We start from the raw sequence: 21,037 nt of genomic DNA, 5'->3' as shown, positions 1-21,037 counted from the left end.
TCAATTATGTGAATATGCTTCTAAATAGTAAAAGCTTTAAGCAGGAAAATTTGATATACTTTCCCAGTTCTCCTTCCATTTTTCTCACCAATTTGGTTTTACAATGAGTATAAAAGGAACGAGAATGTTCCACCTGTCATATTTTTCTTCTTTTCCACTTAACCACAAATTATGAGCTTTCAGAGTCCCAACTCTTATTTGTCAAATAAGAGGAACTAGCCCATGGTAATGTTTCTAAAGATCTAGTATCTAAAAATCAGATTTGAAGCAAAGTTTACAAGAATTTTTCAATAAGCCATCATAAAATCTCTCAGTACTTAGGATAAGTCAATGCTGTATGTGTATATTACATATATGTACACCCTATCTATTATCTGAGGTGCTATAAAAGCTCTACATTCTCATAATGCAAGTAACTGTGAACCTTACATTTTGAGTTTCTCTGCTCCTAAACTCCTTAGTCCGATAATCAGTTAAACACTTCATTTATCTTAAAGCTCCTTCTGACTTCACCTAGGCAGAACACAGATAAACCTGAAAAACTACAAATACACCCTCAGAAATGAAAAAGATATCAGGAATATCACACATAAAAACTCTACATGCTTTACTCAAAGGAGGATCCCTTATATTACTAACAGATATGACAGTTCAAGCCTTGACACCCATCTTCCAGGCTTAGCAGATACCAAAAGATTAAAGAAAAAAAATTTAGCCGTCCAATGAATAAACTGATGTAACCATATGCTGATGATCCTACATTTATATTACATTCAAAAACAGGAAAGCTATCCTACGGTACTGAAGTAAGGACAGCAGCGGTTAACCCTGCGCAGAGGCAGGCAGTGATTATAAGGCACATGAAAGACATCAGGGGTGAAGGCAATATTATGTTTCTTGATCTGGGTGCTGGTAATATGGGAGCATTCACTTTGTGAAAAATAGCTGAGCTGTCTAATGATTTTGTGCCATTTTCTGTACTGTTCTACTTAAGTAAGAAGTTTGTGAAGAAATAAATATTATAGCAGTTCAAGGCCATGAAAGAGATGGCTGAATAACTACACAAATCAACAGTCCTGAAAAATACCTATGTTTTGCATGAGCACTAACAATAACAATGTGCCTGTTAACTTGTACTCAGTACAAGGCAGGGAAGCAAGTAACAAATTTTAGAAAGAATTTGCTTCCAAACGTTTGAAATAAAAAATGTTTATAATTCAAAAGAGTTAAGCTGCAATTATTCAAGAGTCAAAGAGTACTACTGGTTAAGGATACGAGAGCTGTTGGTAGAATCCTCTCTCTACCACTTGCCAGCTGTGTGAATGTGTTCTTAACCTCTCTGGGCCTCCTTTACCTCACCTGTGAAAGGGAGATCTACCTCGTAAGCTTGTGGTGAGGACTAAATGAGTTACTCCATGTAGAGCATTTAGAACTGCACGTGACACATAGTAAGTACACAATAAATGCTGGCTCTTCATTCTCCCAATGATGCTAAATAAACAGGGTGTTTCCATCACAGCCAACTGACAGATGGGCACCAGAATGCAACAAAAGCCCCTTCTTAAAATAAAACGTAGCATACTCTTTCTATAAAACAGGATCATTAACTATTAGCTTTCCTTATATTTGAATTTCCTAAAGAAGTTGGGATAGTAGCAACAAATCATACTCCAGTCCCATTCTGGTTCTTTTTTTAATCCTTTACTTCAAATAGCTTTAAGAATTAAATAAATAACCATGTAGAGCACTGCATCATCCGAGAAAGAAACTGTGGGGATTTAAAGGAACACTAACATCTAACTCCCAGTGAGAGTTGCTATGTGGCAAGCACTGTGCCAAACCTCTCTCCTATACTGCTCTTACTCACAACAACCCAATTCAACAGGTATTAACGTTGTTAGCCCTAATTAAAACGGCATAAGTCCATTTTACTTCAGAGCCCATTTTATTATATTTATATCCTTCACTTTACTCTCACAATTTCTTTTCTCACAAGTCTTTATATACACCTCAGTCATCACAATGTTTTGTACTTATACCTGCTCCTCCTCCCTAAGTTATAAATACCACAACAACCCATTCCCAGAGCTGGCACAAAGAAGGGATTCGAGAATGTTCTCCAGGAACTGGCTCATTAAAAAGCTGTAACTCTTAGGACTTCTCTGGTGATCCAGTGGTTAAGACTCTGCGCTCCCAATAAAGGGGCCCCAGGTTTGATCCCTGGTCAGGGAACTAGATCCCACATGCTGCAGCTAAGATCCCGCACGTTGCAACTAAAAGATCCCACAACTAAGATCCAGGGCAGCCAAATAAATAAATAAATATTAAAAAAAAAAAAAAAAAGGTGTAACCCTTAAGCCCAACTGTGTTTGACTGAATTCTAGAGCAAGCATCTTCTCTTCCAAAGGAATATAAAGAACTCAGGTATCTAATCTTATTATTTCAGTCCCATCTGAGGTAACTTTCTTGGTTTGCTGAGAGGGTTATCCATCTGCCAGGTGTTAATCTAGGTGACAATGTGATAATCCTATTTCAACAATAACTTTTCAGAGAATAAGATAAATGCTGAGGATCCATTTGATGGGCATCTAATATGAAATTGTTATCAACATCCTATCAAAAGACACAATCTTGCAGATTTACATGCCTCACAATATAGCAACAGTACTCCAGTATCCTACATGCTGCTTTTTTCCTTCAATTACAAAAGGAGCATTGTTTGATACAGCATTGTCTCCTTCCAAAAAAATTAATAAATGTAGCAGGAAGTTTTCATTTTAAAATAAACTTCAAAGAGTTGTTTCATACCTTATTTTAATTATACATTTCTATTTCCACTATAGCATAGTTACAGAGAACACATCTGTTAAAGTGTTTTGCCCACCACAATGTAACTTACTGCATATGTTCAGCATCTCAGACAATGTCCTAACATATGCTCGTACAACTCACACCTGTGTTTACACAATATGGTCTTCCCAGACATCATGACAATCCCTCTATTTCCCAAGGGAAAAATCAGCTATTTACTGAACACCACAGATTATACAGCACAGGCTATGTATGTGTATAATTTAGGGCTTCCTACGTGGCACAGTGGTTCAGAATCTGCCTGCCAATGCAGGGGACACGGGTTCGATCCCTGCTCCAGGAAGATTCCACGTGCTACAGAGCAACTAAGCCCATGAGCCACAATTATTGAGCCTGTGTGCTGCAACTACTGAAGCCCATGCGCCCAGAGCCCGTGCTCCACAACAAGAGAAGCAACAGCAATGAGGAGCCCGCACGCCACAATGAAGAGTAGCCCCCACTCACTGCAACTAGAGAAAGCCTGCATGCAGCAACAAAGACCCGACACAGCCAATAAATAAATAAATAAATAAACTTATTAAATAAAAAAAAAATTTAATCCTTACTGTGACCTTGAAAAATAGGAATTATTCCCTCCTTTTTTCCCCAAGAAAGAAATTGAGGAAGAGAAACTTTAAGTTAGTAAATGGCACACAATTAAAATGCAGGTTTACATTACTCTAAAGCCTAGCGTTTCCTTTATTCCAACCTATCTTCATTCCCACCCTCCCTCTTTCTCACTCCGTAGTTTTCTCTGATCACCAGTCCCCACAGTGGAAGAGACACCACAGCTAGTTCCTGGACTTACAAATTATAGCTCAAGCCATTAAAAAAGATGAATAACACAAACTTCAGACTAACTATGCAATTAGGTATCATGGACATCACCATCTAGAGACGAGTCAATAGTCAAGAGTCAAGAGGAAGTTACCAGAGAAAATAAAAGGAACCAACATTTGTACTATTCATGGCAACTTACTGGTCAGAAATTTGAGTTGTTAAATTCAAGAAATTCAAGAAACTAGGTTTCTGGGGAGGGAATATGTGGATATGTGTATAAAAACAGATGACTGAACTTGGTGTACCCCCCCAAAAATAATAAATAAATAAATAAAATTAAAAAAAAAAACGAAACTCAAAGCCTTGGGATGAAAAAATATATATATATTGCTGATTAAAGCTTTAATTTGAAAGCCTCAACAATTAAAACATTAATTGGTCAAAAAAAAAAGAAACTAGGTTTCTGGATTAAATCAGAATTAAAAGGGGGGACTATCAACAGCTGAAACTTTAACAAAATTGGAAAAGATGGAAGCATAAATAATCTGTCAGAAACTGCAACCCTTTTAATATTATACTTTTACAAGAGTCACAATAATGGAATGTCAGGAGAGAAGCAGGTTTCATCCTCTCATTAGTTTAAGAGAAGAGATATGTTGTCAGGACCATTGACCACAAAGGACAATGTGTTTAACAGTACACAAAGGGGAAAACATTCAAACTCTAATAATTAAAGAAACAAAACATGATATTTCACCCAAAGTAGCAAAGATTATTTTTCACTGAAAACACCAATGGGCACTCAAAAAGACAATCCTTACAGAAAGCAATTTGACAGTAATACACATATAAGGCAAAAATATACATACACTCCCAACAATATATATTTTTTTAAAACTTAAAATATTCACACCTTTTAATCTAATAGTATGCTTTTGGGAATGTACCCTTAAAATCCAAAATGTCAAAAAGGTTTTATGCACATAAATGTTTATAATAATGTTTTTAGTGGAAAAACTGAAGACAATCTATTTAACAATGGAAATCTACCCAACAATAAGAACAAGTAAATATACCTCCCATTCCATTTAACAGTTAGGAAAAAGCTCAGAATGTTAGATTTTTAAAAGCAAGATGCAAAACCACATTTAAGAGGATTGCAAGTATATATCGATATACACAGTAATATTGTATATAAAAAAACAATATCAAAGTAGTTCTGAGGGTGAAATTTGTCTTATTTTGTTACACTTTGTATTTTCCAAGTTCACAATATAAAAAAAAAAAAAACCTATACAAAAAAAGAATGAAAATTGAGATAGCCCAGCACCCATTTTGAGTATCATAAGAGCTATATAAAAAGAGAGGAAATCATTTCCAAAATGTTTAAATTAGCACATACGGTTAAAAATACATTAAACATTTCCCTTAGCTTAATTCCACTTTTGCTTTCTAGCTTCAGGGGAGAAAAGATCAAAATATATAAAAAGGCTTATACACAAAAGGCATGAATCAAGACATTCATCATTCAAAAAGTTTTATGGATTACCTATGACATACTAGACACTAGGGAGTATACACACAAGACAGACAAGCATCCAATTTTTAGGAGCTTACATTTCTATGGGCAAGTACAGAGAGCAAGTTAATACATATATTAAAATATAACTTCTAGTTATAAGTGTATCTAAGCTTAAAAGTATTTATTGACTAGAGGAAGGAAGCAGACTGCTCCTATAGATGGTCATCAAAAAAGACTGTTCTGAAAAAGATGCAAAACCAAAAACCAAAGTCGGCCATGCAAAAAGTTGATGAGGAACACAGAAACAGTAAACACAGAAAACCTCAAGTGCTAAGACTCAGAAACAGGGAAAGAGTTTGGCATATTCTAGCAGCAGAAAGGAACCCAGTGCGGGGTAAAATGCTAAAAAGAGATGAATGTGAAGCGATAGACAGGGGCCAGAACACACAGGGATTTGAAGACCAGGGTAAAGAGCTGCTATTTTATTGTAATTACAAGGGAAAGCCACTGAAAGGGGAAGGAAATGATCTTATGTGCATTTTTACAAGCTTCTGAGAGGACAGACTGTCAAAGGTCATAAGCAATAAGTAGAAGCTAGGAAGCTACTGCAGGAATCCGAGTGAGGGGTAATGGAGGCCTGGACTGGAGTGACAATGGGAATACAGAAAAACTCAAAACACATGTGAGTTACGCAGCAGCTTCCCACTAGCTATCTATTTTACATCTGGTAGTGCATATATGTCAATGCTGCTCTCTCACTTTGCCCCAGCTTCCCCTTTACCCACACCACCCCCCAGCCATCCTCTACACCTGCATAACACAGGGAGATCAACTCGATGATGGGTGATGACTTAGAGGGCTGGGATAGGGAAGATGGGAGGGAGTCTTGGGATGGAGGGGCTATGGGGATATATGTATAAATACAGCTGATTCACTTCGTTGTACAGCAAAAACTGAAACAACAGTGTAAAGCAATTATATTCCACTAAAGAGCTTAAAAAAAAATATGTGGGAGAAGAAAGATGGCAGCGAAGTAGAAGGACGTGGAATGCATCCCTCTCCGCAGATGTATCAGGAATACACCAAAATGGGCAATAATTCCCACAGAGAACCAGCTGAACACCAGCAAACGACCTCAGACACAAGAAAGGACTGCAAAGATCCCGACATAACTGGGTAGGACGGAGGGGGGGGGGGTAAAAAAGGAGAAAGAGGAGAAGAAAGGAAAGGGACGGGTCCCACACCCTGGGGTGGGGGGATCTGAAACGGAGAGGAGATTGCCGAATTTGGGGAAACATTCCTTATCTGACAGGGAAATCCCTTCTCCAACAGGGAATTTCCCTGGGTCAGAAAGGAGACATTTGGGACTGTTCAAAGAGGGTGAAGCAGCTGAGCTGTGGCAGACGGGAAAGAGGGAGAAACACACGGAGGGTCCACACCACGGCTCAGCGTGTCCGGACTGAGACATCGGTTCACAGCTGAACAGGGGGTCTGGGAGCTGAAACGTGGGAACGAGAGAACTGGTTCAGGGTGAGAAACATTGCTGACAGTGAGGAGATGGATTGAGAGGACAGGAGGGAAGAAATCCGCAGCAGAGACTGCCTACCACAGAAAGCTGGGCGGCCATGGCGGCAGCTCAATACTGCTGACTCACAAGCAAGGCGGAGGAGCTGCGGGTGTAGCCTCTCTCTCAGTGCCTGCAACCGACAAAGGAAGGACCCCTGTGGGCCTGGCTAACACACTCAGGGATAACAAAGGTCCCTGGGCAGGGCTGGCCTAGAGTGCCTGCAGCTGAGAGCCAAAAGCTCGCAGAGTGACCCAGCTCTGAAGGCATTCTGTTTACACCTGAGCTACCAGCCCCCGGCGCGAACAGGGACCGCCACGGCCGACTGAGCCTCCATGACCCAGGCAGGGCGCCCTGGCGGAGTCGTAGCAGGGGGGAGGAGCCGAGGTTGGAGTCATGCTCTCAGCCCGAGCCACCCGAGTCACCGTGACCCAGGCAGGACGCCACTGCTCACTCACTCCCAGGGGAAGGAGCCACTATTGTACCCTCTCTCTCCCCACACACCGGCACTTACACAGGAACAATAAAAGAAGCTCTGCTGGTCGCAGAGTAATACACAAAGTCCAAGGTGGGTAGAAGGACACAGCTCAGACACCAAGGAAACAGAAATATTAGTATTAATTCTATTGATGTGGTCCATTCTGGGGTCAGTTCTAGTTTTTTTTTGTTGTTCTTTTTTATTTTATTAATTACGATCTTAGTCCTAAGGGATCTACATGTTTTGTAGTTTTTTTACTCTATTTTTTATTCTATTTTTATTTTTAGCCTTTTCATATATTTCTATTGCTAGCTAAGTTTTTTGTAGTGCTGACTGTCTCTCTCCTACGTTCTTTTCATCTCTATCTTTTATACATTTATTTCTTTTTCTTTTCATATTTCCAGTCACACTATTCTCTTCTGTTGCCCTGTCTTCTATTCTTTTTTTAGTTTCTTTTATATTAATATACTTACAAGCAATATTATCGGTCTGCTCTGTTTCCTTACTTTATGGTCCAGATGACATGCTGCTTTGGTTTCTATCCTTAGGTTTTCTCTTTATCTTAGTTCTAAGCATAATTGCCTGATTTCATTCTGAGAAAAACTGCAGTCTGTCTGGTGGTACTCTTGCTCTTTATTATTTTTGAACCTAGCTTTCAAAATCTCCCTGGATTTGTATTCGTGTGATATTGTTTTGTTTTTGTTTTGTTTGTCTGTTGGTTTGGTTTTGAATTTCTGTTGGTTTTCTCTTTGTCTGATGGCATACTGGGGTTCTTTTGTCAGGTCTTTCTAGTGCCTTATGTTCTACTGGATTCAGTATTTGTGTATTTTATACATGTATGTGTTTCCTTGACTTAGTATTTGTTTGACTCAACACTCTGCCATTAGTCTGGGGCTTGGACAGTCTTCTTTAAACCCCTTTATTGCTGGGACAAGAAACCTCTGAAGTTTGGACTACTCCATCAGAAGTGAAGTAGGAGGCTCTGGGAAGGGAGCACGGAATCCAGGATGCTAGACTATTAGGGAGTCCTCAGACACAGGGAACATTAAATGCAGAGAACTCTCACAGAGACCTGGGTCAGAGTCTAAGACTCGACTTTGTCTGACTGTCTGCAACTGCCAGTGCTGGACACCTCACACCAAACTACAAACAAGACAGGAACACAAACCTACCCCATCAGCACACAGACTACCTAAAGCCATATTAACCTCACAGGTACCCTAAAACACACCTCCTGACACAGCCCTGCTCATCAGAGAGAAAAGACACAGAGCCACAGAGCGGAAAGCAGACACCAGACCCCCCCACCAGGAACCCTATTCAAGACACTGGACAAACCCCACCACAGGGGGCAGAGTGCAGAAACAAGAGGAATTACTACTAGGCAACATAGGGAAAGGAGACAGCAAATCCTATAAATTAGACAAATTAAGAAAACAAAGAAACACCATGCAGGCAAAGCAGCAGGAAAAAAACCAACAAGACCAAATAAATGAAGAGGACATAGGAAAACTGCCTGAAAAAGAATTCAGAATAATGACAGTAAAGATGATACAAAATCTTGATAACGAAATACAGAAAATACAAGAAACATTTAATAAGGACTCAGAACTAAAGAGCACACAAACAGTAATGGACAACAAAATACCCGAAATTAAAAATACTCTAGATGCTATAAACAGTGAATAACTGAGGCAGAAAAACGAATAAATGAGTTGGAAGACAGAATGGGGGAAATAACTGCCAAAAAGCAGGAAAGAGAAAAGAAGAATAAAAAGAATGGAAGATACTCTCATAGACCTTGGTAACAACATTAAGCACACCAAAATTCGAATCGTAGGCATCCCAGAAGAAGAAGGAAAAAATGAAAGGGTCTGAGAAAATATTTGAAGTGGTTACAGTGGAAAACTTCCCCAACATGGGAAAGGAAATAATCAAGCCCAAGAAGCGCAGAGAGTCCCATACAGAATAAACCCAAGGAGAAATACACCAAGGCACATATTAATCAAACTAATGACAATTAAACACAAGAAAAAATATTAAAAGCAGCAAGTGAAAAGCAACAAATAACATATAAAGGAAAACCCATAAGGATAACAGCTGATCTTTCTGCAGAAACTGCAGGCCAGAAGGGAATGGTGGGATATACTAAAGTCCTGAAAGAGAAAAACTTACAGCCAAGAATACTCTACCCAGCAGGAATCTCATTCAGATTCGACAGAGAAATCAAAAGCTTTACAGACAAGAAAAAGTTAAGAGAATTCAGCACCACCAAACCTGCCTTACAGCAATTGCTAAAGGAACTTTTCTAAGTAGGAAAAACAAGAGAAGGAAAAGACCTACAAAAACAAACTCAAAAAAATTGAGAAAATGGTAATCGGAACACACATGTCAATAATCACCTTAAATGTAAATGGATTAAATGCTCCAACCAAAAGACACAGACTGGCTGAATGGAGACAAAAACAAGACCCTTCTATATGCTGCCTACAAGAAACCCACTTCAGACCAAGGGACACATACAGACTGAAAGTAAAGGGATGGAAAAAGATATTCCATGCAAATGCAAGCCAAAAGAAAGCTGGAGTAGCAATACTCCTATCAGACACATCAGACTTTAAAGTAAAGACTACTACAAGAGACAAGGAAGGACACTACATAATGATCAAGGGATCCATTCAAGAAGAACATATCACAATGGTAAATATCTATGCACCCAACAGAGGAGCACCTAAATACATAAGGCAAATGCGAACAGCCATAAAAGGGAACATCGACAGTAACACAATAATAGTAGGAGACTTGAACACCCCACTTACATCAATGGACACATCATCCAGACAGAAAATAAAAAAGGACACACAAGCTTTAAATAACACATTAGACCACCTCGACTTAATTGATATTTATAGGACATTCCATCCAAAAACGACAGAATACACTTTCTTCTCAAGTGCACATGGAACATTTTCCAGGATAGATCACATCTTGGGTCACAAATCAAGCCTTGGTAAATTCAAGAAAATTGAAATCATATCAAGCATCTTCTCAGACCACCATGCCATGAGACTAGATATCAATTACAGGAAAAAAACTAAAACATACAAACACATGGAGGCTAAACAATACACTATTAGACAACCAAGAAATCACTAAAGAAATCAAAGAGGAAATCAAAAAATACCTAGGAACAAATGACAATGAAAACACAACAACCCAAAACCTATGGGATGCAGCAAAAGCAGTTCTAAGAGGGAGGTTTATAGCAATACAGTCCTACCTCAAGAAACAAAAATATCAAATAAACAATCTAACCTTACACCTAAAACAATTAGAGAAAGAAGAACAAAGAAACCCCAAAGTGAGCAGAAGGAAAGAAATCATAAAGATCAGATCAGAAATAAATGAAAAAGAAATAAAGGAAACAACAGCAAAGATCAATGAAACTAAAAGCTGGTTCTTTGAGAAGATAAACAAAATTGATAAGCCATTCGCCAGACTCATCAGGAAACAAAGGGAGAAGATGCAAATCAACAGAATTAGAAATGAAAAAGAAGTAACAATGGACACTGCAGAAATACAAAAGATCATAAGAGACTGCTACAAGCAACTATATGCCAATAAATTGGATAACCTGGAAGAAATGGATAAATTCTTAGAAAAGTACAATCATCCAAGACTGAACCAGGAAGAAAATAGAAACTATGAACAGACCGATCACAAGTACGGAAATTGAGGCAGTGATTAAAAATCTCCCAACACACAAAAGCCCAGGGCCAGATGGATTCACAGACAAATTCTATCCAACATTTCGAGAAGAGCTAACACCTATCCTTCTCAAACTCTTCCAAAACATAGCAGAAGGAGGAACACTCCCAAACTCATTCTACAAGGCCACCATCACCCTGATACCAAAACCAGGCAAAGATGTCACAAAAAAAGAAAATTACAGGCCAATATCACTGATGAATACAGATGCAAAAATCCTCAACAAAATACTAGCTAAGAGACTCCAACAGCACATTAAAAAGATCATACACCATGATCAAGTGAGGTTTATCCCTGAAATGCAAGTATTTCTCAACATATGCAAATCAATCAATGCGATCCATCATATCAACAAACTGAAGGATAAAAACCATATGATAATCTCAATAGATGCAGATAAAGCTTTAGACAAAATTCAACATCCATTTATGATAAAAACTCTCCAAAAAATGGGCACAAAAGGAAATTACCTCAACAGAATAAAAGCCATATATGAGAAACCAAAAGCCAACACTGTTCTAAGTGGTGAACAACTGAAAGCATTCCCTCTAAGAACAGAAACAAGACAAGGTGTCCACTCTCACCATTATTATTCAACATAGTTATGGAAGTTTTAGCCACAGCAATCAAAGAAGAAAATGAAATAAAAGGAATCCAAATTGGAAAAGAAGTAAAATTGTCACTCTCTGCAGATGATATGATATTATACATAGAAAACCCTAAAGACTCTACCAGAAAACTGCTAGCACTAATTGATGAATTTAGTAAAGTAGCAGGATACAATATTAATGTGCAGAAATCTCCTGCATTCCTATACACTAACAACGAAAAAACAGAAAGAGAAATTAAGGAACTCTCCCATTTACCAATGCAACAAAAAGAATAAAATACCTAGGAATAAACCTGCCTAAGGAGGCAAAAGACCTGTATGCAGAAAACTATAAGACACTGATGAAAGAAATCAAAGACGACACCAAAAGATGGAGGGACATACCATGTTCTTGGATTGGAAGAATCAACATTGTGAAAATGACTCGACTACCCAAAGCACTTTACAGATTCAACACAATCCCTATCAAATGACCAACGGCATTTTTCACAGAACTAGAACAAGAAATCTTATGATTTGTATGGAAACGCAAAAGACCCCGAATAGCCAAAGCAATCTTGAGAAGGAAAGATGGAGTTGGTGGAATCGGGCTTCCTGACTTCAAACTATGCTGCAAGGCCACAGTGATCAAGACAGTATGGTACTGGCACAAAAATAGAAAGGAAGATCAATGGAACAGAATAGAGAACCCAGAGGTAAACCCAAGCACATATGGGCAGCTTATCTTTGACAAAGGAGGCACGAATATACAATGGAAAAAAGACAGCCTCTTCAATAAGTGGTGCTGGGAAAATTGGACAGCAACATGTAAAAGAATGAAATTAGAACACTTCCTGACACCACACACAAAAATAAACTCAAAATGGATTCAAGACCTAAATGGAAGGCCAGACACTATAAAACTCCTAGAGGAAAACATAGGCAGAACACCCTATGACATACATCAAAGCAAGATCCTTTTTGACCCACCTCCTAGAATCATGGAAATAAAATCAAGAATAAACAAATGGGACCTAATGAAACAAAAGCTTTTGCACAGCGAAAGAGATCATAAGCAAGACAAGAAGACAACCCTCAGAATGGGATAAAATACGTGCCAATGAAGCAATGGACAAAGGATTCATCTCCAAAATATACAAGCAGCTCATGAAGCTTAATACCAAAAAAGCAAATAACCCAATCCACACATGGGCAGACGACCTCAATAGACATTTCTCCAAAGAAGACATACATATGGCCAACGAACACAAGAAAAGATGCTCAACATCTCTAATTATAAGAGAAATGCAAGTCAAAGCCACAATGAGGTATCACCTCACCCTGGTCAGAATGGCTATCATCAAAAAATCTAGAAACAATCAATGTTGGAGAGGGTGTGGAGAAAAGGGAAGTCTCCTGCACTGCTGGTGAGAATGGAAGTTGGTACAGCCATTATGGAAAACAGTTTGGAGGTTCCTTAATAAACTAAAACTAGAACTACCATATGATCCAGTAATCCCACTCCTGGACCTATACCCAGAGAAAACCATAATCCAAAAAGAAACATGTTCCATAATGTTCATTGCAGCACTATTTACAGTAGCCAGGACATGGAAGCAACCTAAATGCCCATCAACAGATGAATGGATAAAGAAGATGTGGGATACATATACAATGGAATATTAGTCATTAAAAGGAATGAAATGGAGGTATATGTAATGAGGTGGATAGACCTAGAGTCTGTCATACAGAGTGAAGTAAGCCAGAAAGAGAAAAACAAATACTGTATGCTAACTTATATATACAGAATCTTGAAAAAAAAAAATGGTACTGATGAACCCAGTCACAGGGCAAGAATAAGGATGCAGTGAATGGACTGGAGGACACGGGGCTTGGGGGGGGCAGGGGTGAAGGGGAAGCTGGGACAAAGTGAGAGAGTAGCACAGACATATATACACTACCAACTGTAAAAGAGATAGCTAGTGGGAAGCTGCTGTATAACAAAGGGAGATCAATTCGATAATGCGTGATGCCTTAGAGCGCTGGGACAGGGTGGGTGGGAAGGAGTCACGGAAGGGAGGGGATATGGGGATATATGTATAAATACAGCTGATTCACTTTGGTGTACCTCAAAAGCTGGTACAAGAGTGTAAAGCAATTATATTCCAATAAAGAGCTTAAAAAAAACGTGGGTAGTTAGAACCCATCGTATTTACTGACAGATGGTCAGGACGTGGGAAATGAGAACTCAGAACAATCAACTATAGCTCCTAGGATTCTGGCTGAATCATTATTTACAAAACTAAAACTTAAAGTGTGTTTCTAACAGAGAAAGAATTAAGTATATTATGAAGTAACCCTCCATTACTAATGTACGTGGAAGGTTTGCTTCTCTTACTATCTAGCAGCAGTGGGCATGATTCTTAACTACTCAGGCCTTCAGTTTCCTAAAATAATTACTCAATATTTCCTCAAATAATTACTATAAAACAAAAACAAAAACACCTAGTGCTCTTATAGAGCTGTTGGAAGAATTAAATGTGAACCTATGCAAAACACTTAACATAATGACTGTGCTCAATAAATTAAAGCTGCCAGAAGTCATAGTAATGACTGCACCCAGAATAGAGAAGGCAGTCAATAAATACTTTATGGATAGACAGGCAGACAAAAGAAATGGTGAAACAGGAATTTAAACCTAAGTTATCTGACTCAATCTCTACAAAACCATACACTACACCACAGGTGAGCAGTGAAGAATAAAAACTGTTAACAACTAAGGAGAACAATGGAATCCTCATTAGAATCTTTTTGGAACAAATTACACAACAATCCAAGGTCCAGAGGGTTAAGTATAATACACAGTCAAGTAGATTAACTAGAATAAATGGCAATTTCTGAATCACAAAATTAACTGAAAAGCTTACTGGCTTTTCAGTAAGCATCCTACTTCAGTAATGTTGACTCAACCTGAACACAATGCAGAGGGAACACAAGACTAGGAATTTAGTTAGACCAGGGGGTCTGAGCAGCAAAGAATTATCAATAGGAAGTCAAGACCTAGACAGGGAATACAAGTGAGTACCAGGATAAGAGAACAGAATCCAAAACCTGGAAGGAAAGCATTAGCTAAGAGATATATACCAAAAACCAGTATCAGTCAGAGTGTGAGAGAAGCATAGACCAGGAAAGCAGGTACACCTACCTCTGGAACAGAGTTGAGAAATGCTCCCATCCTCAGGGCCCAGGCAAAGATCCACTGCTCCTAAGGGAGAGGCAGAAGTAAAATCCCACTACCTCAGGAGAAAGACAAGAAACCCATTTGGCCCAAGATCCCATATCACAACTAAGCAGCTAGCTACTACTGGCTTAGAAAGCCCCACTGCCAAGGCCCAGGCTCAAAAACCCTATCTAAAGCTGAAGGCACATCAGAAGAACCAAGAAATCCTCCACTCCCAAACAAGCACACACAAAAAGGGCCCCTCCATAGCACAGTCGTGCTGCAGACAGTTGCCAATGGAGCAGGAACATTACTCAGGCCACACAAACACCAAATAATAGCAATACTCCACTGAGGAAATTTCAGGTCTGTGGTGCACTGAAGGTGACAATAGTAACAACAGAGCCATACCCAGCTTAACTAGTGACAAAACTAATGCAAACTACCATACTAATAGTCTAATAGAAGAAGCTTACCCCTTTCTGGACATTTACAAACGTCTACCTCAGCCTCAATTGTTCTGTCATCCAATCAAAAATAATGAGACACATAAAAAAGGAAAAAAAATTCATTGTCAAAAGATAGAGGAAAGAAGAGAACCAAACACAGAAACAACCCTGATGGTAGAACTGTCAGACAGGGACGCTAAAATAACTATGATTAATGTGTTAAAAGATCTAAAGGAAAAGATTAGTATGTTACAGGATCTGGACAATACGTATGAACAGATGGGGGATTTCAGCAGAGATACGGAAACTATAAGTGAAACAGAGAAAAAAAGGGTGTTAAAAAGAAAAGAAAGAAACCAGAAGGGAGCACCCAATGATTGTGGGACAATATCAAATGGTCTAACATACACTTAATTGGAGCATCAAAGAAAAAAAACAGAACAACGGAATTAACTGAAAAGATAGCAGTTGAGATTTTCCAAAATTAGAGACAACAAACCACAGACCCAAGGAGGTTAGAAAACTCTTAAAACTGTTAAGTTATCATTAAAGATATAGCTTGAAATAATTAGCTACTGAACAGTATGTATTTAGCAGATACTGTAAAATTTTCTATTATCTATAAAAATACAACATATTATTTACTATCTCCACATAAAAATGAACTAGAGGAAAAGGATAAAACAGAAGCAAGAAGGGGTGATAAGAGATGAAAAAGACCTGAACTGTAAAGTATAACACAATAAACACATATTATAGTTTCCTTCCAATAGCCACCAAATGCAACTATTCAGACTATATTATTCTGACCAACTTGCTGTTATTTTTCAGCAAATACATTAATTAAAGGCATTTAGTTATGAGTTGTAAAAATAATTATTGTATATGAATTTAGTAAATCCTCTGGCATCATAATTCTAGTTTGTGAAAATTCTACTACAAATTTATTTATGGTTTATAATTTCCAATACGGTGAGAATTTATGTCAGGGATAACTGGAAAAAAGAGGGATCAATTCTGTCTCGGGTCAAAATGGCTGGCAGGTCTGCTGTTGCAGCATCAAGCAAGTGGCTGGAGGGTATTCGAAAATGGTATTACAATGCTGTGGGGTTCAATAAACTGGGCTTAATGCGAGATGATACAATACATGAAAATGATGATGTAAAAGAAGCCATAAGAAGGCTTCCTGAGAACCTTTATAACGAGAGGATGTTTCGCATTAAGAGAGCACTGGACCTGTCCATGAGGCAGCAGATCTCGCCTAAAGAGCAGTGGACAAAATATGAGGAGGATAAATTCTACCTTGAACCATATCCGAAAGAGGTTATTTGGGAAAGAAAAGAGAGAGAAGAATGTGCAAAGAAATAATCATTTAGTCTAAACCTGTGGATGCACCTGTCCTAAAGTATTTTTATGAAGTTGGTTAAACCTGAAACATACAATATAGAACTATCTGGGCTGTAAATTTATTACTTTAAATAAATATCTATTATAATTAAAAAAAAAAAAAAAAGAGGGATCAAAAGATTGACAATAATAAAGCAGAGAAGAGCCAGAGTTAAAACTCCTAAAATGCAATCCTGAGTTAAAAGAAACCTAGGCAAAGTCTACCCAGTCTTAAAAGTATTCCCATGTGTCTGAAGGCTGGGAAAGTGCTAAGATCCAAAACCCCACCTAAGTGGTGGGAACAGAGCCAAATCAGAATGCTTAGCATCATCCTGTCTCCTGATCCAAGGTTCCTCCATAAAGAATTAGAATATTACCAATACCCTGTGAATTACAAAGACGTCTGAGCTATAGCTGTGGAGATATTCAGACTTATTAAATAAATGTAACCAAAGCTTTTCCCATTTTATTCATCCAAGTTAACCAGCCTGTCTGGGACCACTGTAGACCCTAGCAGGTAAGAAGCAACAATCCCAAGTAACAAAAAAGGATGTCTAACTTTTCAACGGATTAAATACTAAGCAGCACACTAACATGCTCCTTAGTGTACATACCATCTGCTATGCCCTAAAATGAGTTTTCAAGCATCTCACAAGCTACAGAAGGAAATCCTGAACCCTTCCTTATAATAAAAAGATGATAAATGGAAATTAACTTTTCTGAATTACTAAGTCAGAACATGCAATGATTCTTTACTACAGTATTTTCTTTCAGCAAACATAAATATTAATAGACTTTCATGTGTCTATTGAGCCCCACTTCAAAGCCCATTTTTCCCATAAGGTCTTAGTTCTTCAATTGCAAATTGTGCTAGGGTTAAGATTTTTCAGGAACATCTTCAGCACGATTATAAAGGAATTGTCTATAACATACCACTTCTTGCTTTGGAATTTGTATTTAACCAAGAACAGCTGCTGTTTATCTGGAAATCTGGAAAATCTGAAGACAAAAAGACTTATTTATTTTATTATCTTTTATTTCCTAAGCAGAGTATATTTCCATGTTGTTTCATTATAAATTAGAGGTCCTATAATATCATTCAATTTTCTTGTTTTTACTACTCTAGAATATGAAGAAAAATAGTCCTATTAACAGTTCAATATTCAAGGCTTATAATGAACATATCATGACTATCAGCCACGTACCTGAAAACAAATTTTTAAAGACTTCAAAATGTAAAACTAACTTTTCAGTACACTATAAAAGCTAGTTGACAAAAAAGGGGAAAAAAAGGAAACAAAAAAAGAAAAAAGAAAGAAGCTAGTTGATAATTTTATAAACAAGCTTAAACAATTTATCAGAGATTTTCATATGTGTTTTGACTGAATTCAGAGGGCCAACATATCTGCATGTTTCTATGACATTTTAAAACAGACCTCCAAAAGGTCAAAAGGTAAAAAAAGTAAAAATTCTAAAATACATGTTAAGACACAAAATATGAACTTTGGTTTTGGTAATTTTCTTTTTAAGATTCTACAAATGGTAATAAACATATGACTGCAGAAAAAACATTTTTAATAAAAGCTTAAAAAAAAAGATATATAAGTAAAACTCCAAGAGCTAAAAATAAAAATATAAAAATTGACAAAGGTATAGGCTCAGAAAAGTGGATACCCTAATACATGCACACAGCTTCCAAGGAGGCATGAAATCTGAAGTTAACCACACATCTTTAACAAGGCAGAAGCATGAGGGCAGAAGCAGGCACCAGGAGGAGAGCAGATGGGGGCATGTCAGACAGGGCAGCTGCATCCAGCTATGGGTGGACTGTGGGAGGAAGAAGCAGAGGGAGGGAGGGAAGGAAGGAAAAAGGGAGGGAAAAAGGGCACCAATGAGAAAAAAACAGATCCCATAAAGAAATATTATATAGCATATGGCAAAAACAACACAGGACCAGGAGTTAACAGATTTTGGATTCTAGTTCTAGCTCTACCATATTGTATTAAAGTTGACTTTGGAAAATGTATTTACATATGCTTTGTATAAAACTCAGAGATTTATCATGACTTGTATAACTGATATTATAAATTAGTAAAAAGACTGATAAATAAAATCAGTATGCCAGTTAGCTTCAATTACAAAGGAGTCTGGGAACTAATGAACACTGGGATCAGTGGAAATCATAAAATGAGAAAGTTGTCAATTTGTTCAAAGATCAGATACTGTGTATAGCAAAACTACAACTGCACGACAAGTAACCAGAACACTAAAGTGAAATCATGGGAACAGAGGCTTCATTTATTTAGTGTTCTATATTTCTCCAGCACCTAAAAAGTGTCTAGTAGTTTGAAGTAGGCATTCAAACATCTGTTGAATATATATACTCCCTCAACTAAGTAGCACACTGTAATCTCACAGTCCCTGCCTAATACTTATTTTACCTACTCTTAATTTCACATTAATCAGCACTTTTTAAATGTTTTTAAAGTCTGTAAGATTACAGGTTGAATAAAATCCCATCCTTTTTAATAATCACAACATTTTGATTTCCCTAATCTCTTTCAACTAGAATATAAGAGAATGCAAGATTACTGCCTCCTCTAACACAAACGATTTAGTTCAGGACAAATATGGTAGCAATAAGAATGAAAGGAGTGGGGAAAAGGTCAAATATAATTTCAAGAATTTGATTGATCATAAAACAGTGGCATAATTAAAAGAAATACAAAGTCAAAAAAAAGATGGGGGCAGGGGGAATGACGTAAAGAAAATGACATTTGTTGAGCATTTATTCCTTGCTAAGCATTTCAAAGACACTATTTTATTTAGGCTTTCACAACAACTCTGTGAGGTAGTTATACTTCCATTTTACAAATGAAGCAAAAGAGGTCAAGATGCTTCCTCAAAGCTCACAAAGTTAATTAGTTATGTGTCATTCCCCCTCTTCTTCCTTCCTAAGAGAACCTCTGTTTTGTTCAAATATGGGCCAGCAATGTGCTCAAGAAGGTGGGCCACTCCCCTAGGCCTGGAACAATGAAACCTGATTGTTCTAAACAAGGGAAATCCTATATCCATTGTCCAATAACCCAGACCTGACCTAGGAGGCATGAGAAGAAATATGTTGAGGGCTCCGGGAAACTTTCCTACCTGCATTAGCATCATGGATGTCATTAGGAACCTTGAAGCCGCTAATCTAAGAATTACCCTTGACTCCTCCCTTTCTTTTGCTCCTGTTTCCCAATCCATAAGCAAGTCAAATTGATTCTATCAATAGTTCCAAAATATCTTTGTTAACTCTTCCTCTTCTCCTATCATCCAAGCCACTATTAACTCTCAACAGGACTCTAATAATTATTCTCCTAGGCAGTCTCCTTGTGGTCACTCTTGCTCCTAATAATTCATTCCCCAAAAAGCAGCCAGAGAAATCTTTAAAATGTAAATCACGGAGAAAATGGAACCCTTGTCTTCTGTGGTGGGATTGTAAAATGGTACAACCACCATGGAAAACAGTACAGCATTTTCTCCAAAAATTAAAAAACAAAAAGAAAGCTACCATATGATCCAGCAACCCCACCACTGAGTGCGTATATCCAAAAAAATTGAAAGCGGAGTCTCAGAGAGATATCTGCACGGCCACCACGTTCATAGCAGCACTATTTGCAATAGCTAATAGAGGTAAAAGCAACCCAAATGTCCTTTGACAGATGAATGGATATTAAAAAAATGTGGTATAAACATACAAGAGACTATTATTCAGCTAAAGATGGAAGGAAATCCTGTCATATACAACAAGGATGAACCTTGAGGACCTTATGCCAAGTGACACAAGCTAGTCACAGTAAGAATAATTCCACTTACATGAGGTATCTAAAATAGTCAAATTCACAGAAACAGAAAGCAGACAGTAGTGAATATACTTAACACTACTGAACTGTACACTTAAAAATGGTTAAGATGGTAAGTTTTATGTTGTGTTTTTTTCATAGTATAAAATATACACACATCAGGCCAAACTAAAAAAAAAAAAAAAAAAAGTAAATCATACCACTTCACGCCCCTCCTTAAAATGCTTCAACTGTTTCTCATCACCCACTGATAAACTCCAAACAAGGTCTTTGAGGCTCTACACCATCTGTTCCTTCCTGCTTTTAACAGCCAGACTGCACACTACTCTCCTCCTTCAAGATGCTCAGTCAAAATGATACTCTCACTTCTTCAAACAATTCAAATTCTTTCTTGCCTCCAGGTCTCCGTCCATCCTATTAACCTTGTGCACAATGCTCATCCCTGATTCTTCACAGACTCAGCTCTTCATTATCCTTCAGGTCTTACCTTAAATGTGACCTTCTCAGCCTTCCCTAACCAGCCTACCTACATTAATAGATGTCCCCACACCATCCACATTATTTTCTATCTCAAGTCTCCTTTGTT

The 21,037-nt window shown here is 37.8% G+C and overlaps 2 protein-coding genes across 7 annotated transcripts in view; one reads left to right on the top strand and one right to left on the bottom strand.

Annotated features, from left to right (window-relative positions):
• The window catches only part of STIM2 (stromal interaction molecule 2), a 183,314-nt gene that overhangs the window by 149,055 nt on the left and 13,222 nt on the right, over positions 1-21,037 (bottom strand). Inside the window, exon 1 of one of the 6 annotated variants that reach the window (XM_057727472.1) lies at positions 14,757-14,811. The exons of the other annotated variants lie outside the window; for them this stretch is intronic. The gene's annotated coding sequence lies outside the window, so the exon portion shown is untranslated. Of the gene's footprint in view, positions 1-14,756; positions 14,812-21,037 lie in introns of those variants that run through there. 6 annotated transcript variants of the gene reach the window in all.
• LOC130848987 (cytochrome b-c1 complex subunit 7-like) lies at positions 16,253-16,588 on the top strand. Its single transcript, XM_057727476.1, has one exon. The coding sequence runs from the start codon at positions 16,253-16,255 to the stop codon at positions 16,586-16,588; it is 336 nt and encodes a 111-aa protein (XP_057583459.1).

Source organism: Hippopotamus amphibius, chromosome 3 (assembly GCF_030028045.1).
Source record: "Hippopotamus amphibius kiboko isolate mHipAmp2 chromosome 3, mHipAmp2.hap2, whole genome shotgun sequence".
Classification (NCBI taxonomy): domain Eukaryota; kingdom Metazoa; phylum Chordata; class Mammalia; order Artiodactyla; family Hippopotamidae; genus Hippopotamus; species Hippopotamus amphibius.
The sequence above is the reverse complement of the archived record's forward strand: the minus strand, read 5'-3'. Positions and strand labels throughout refer to the sequence as shown.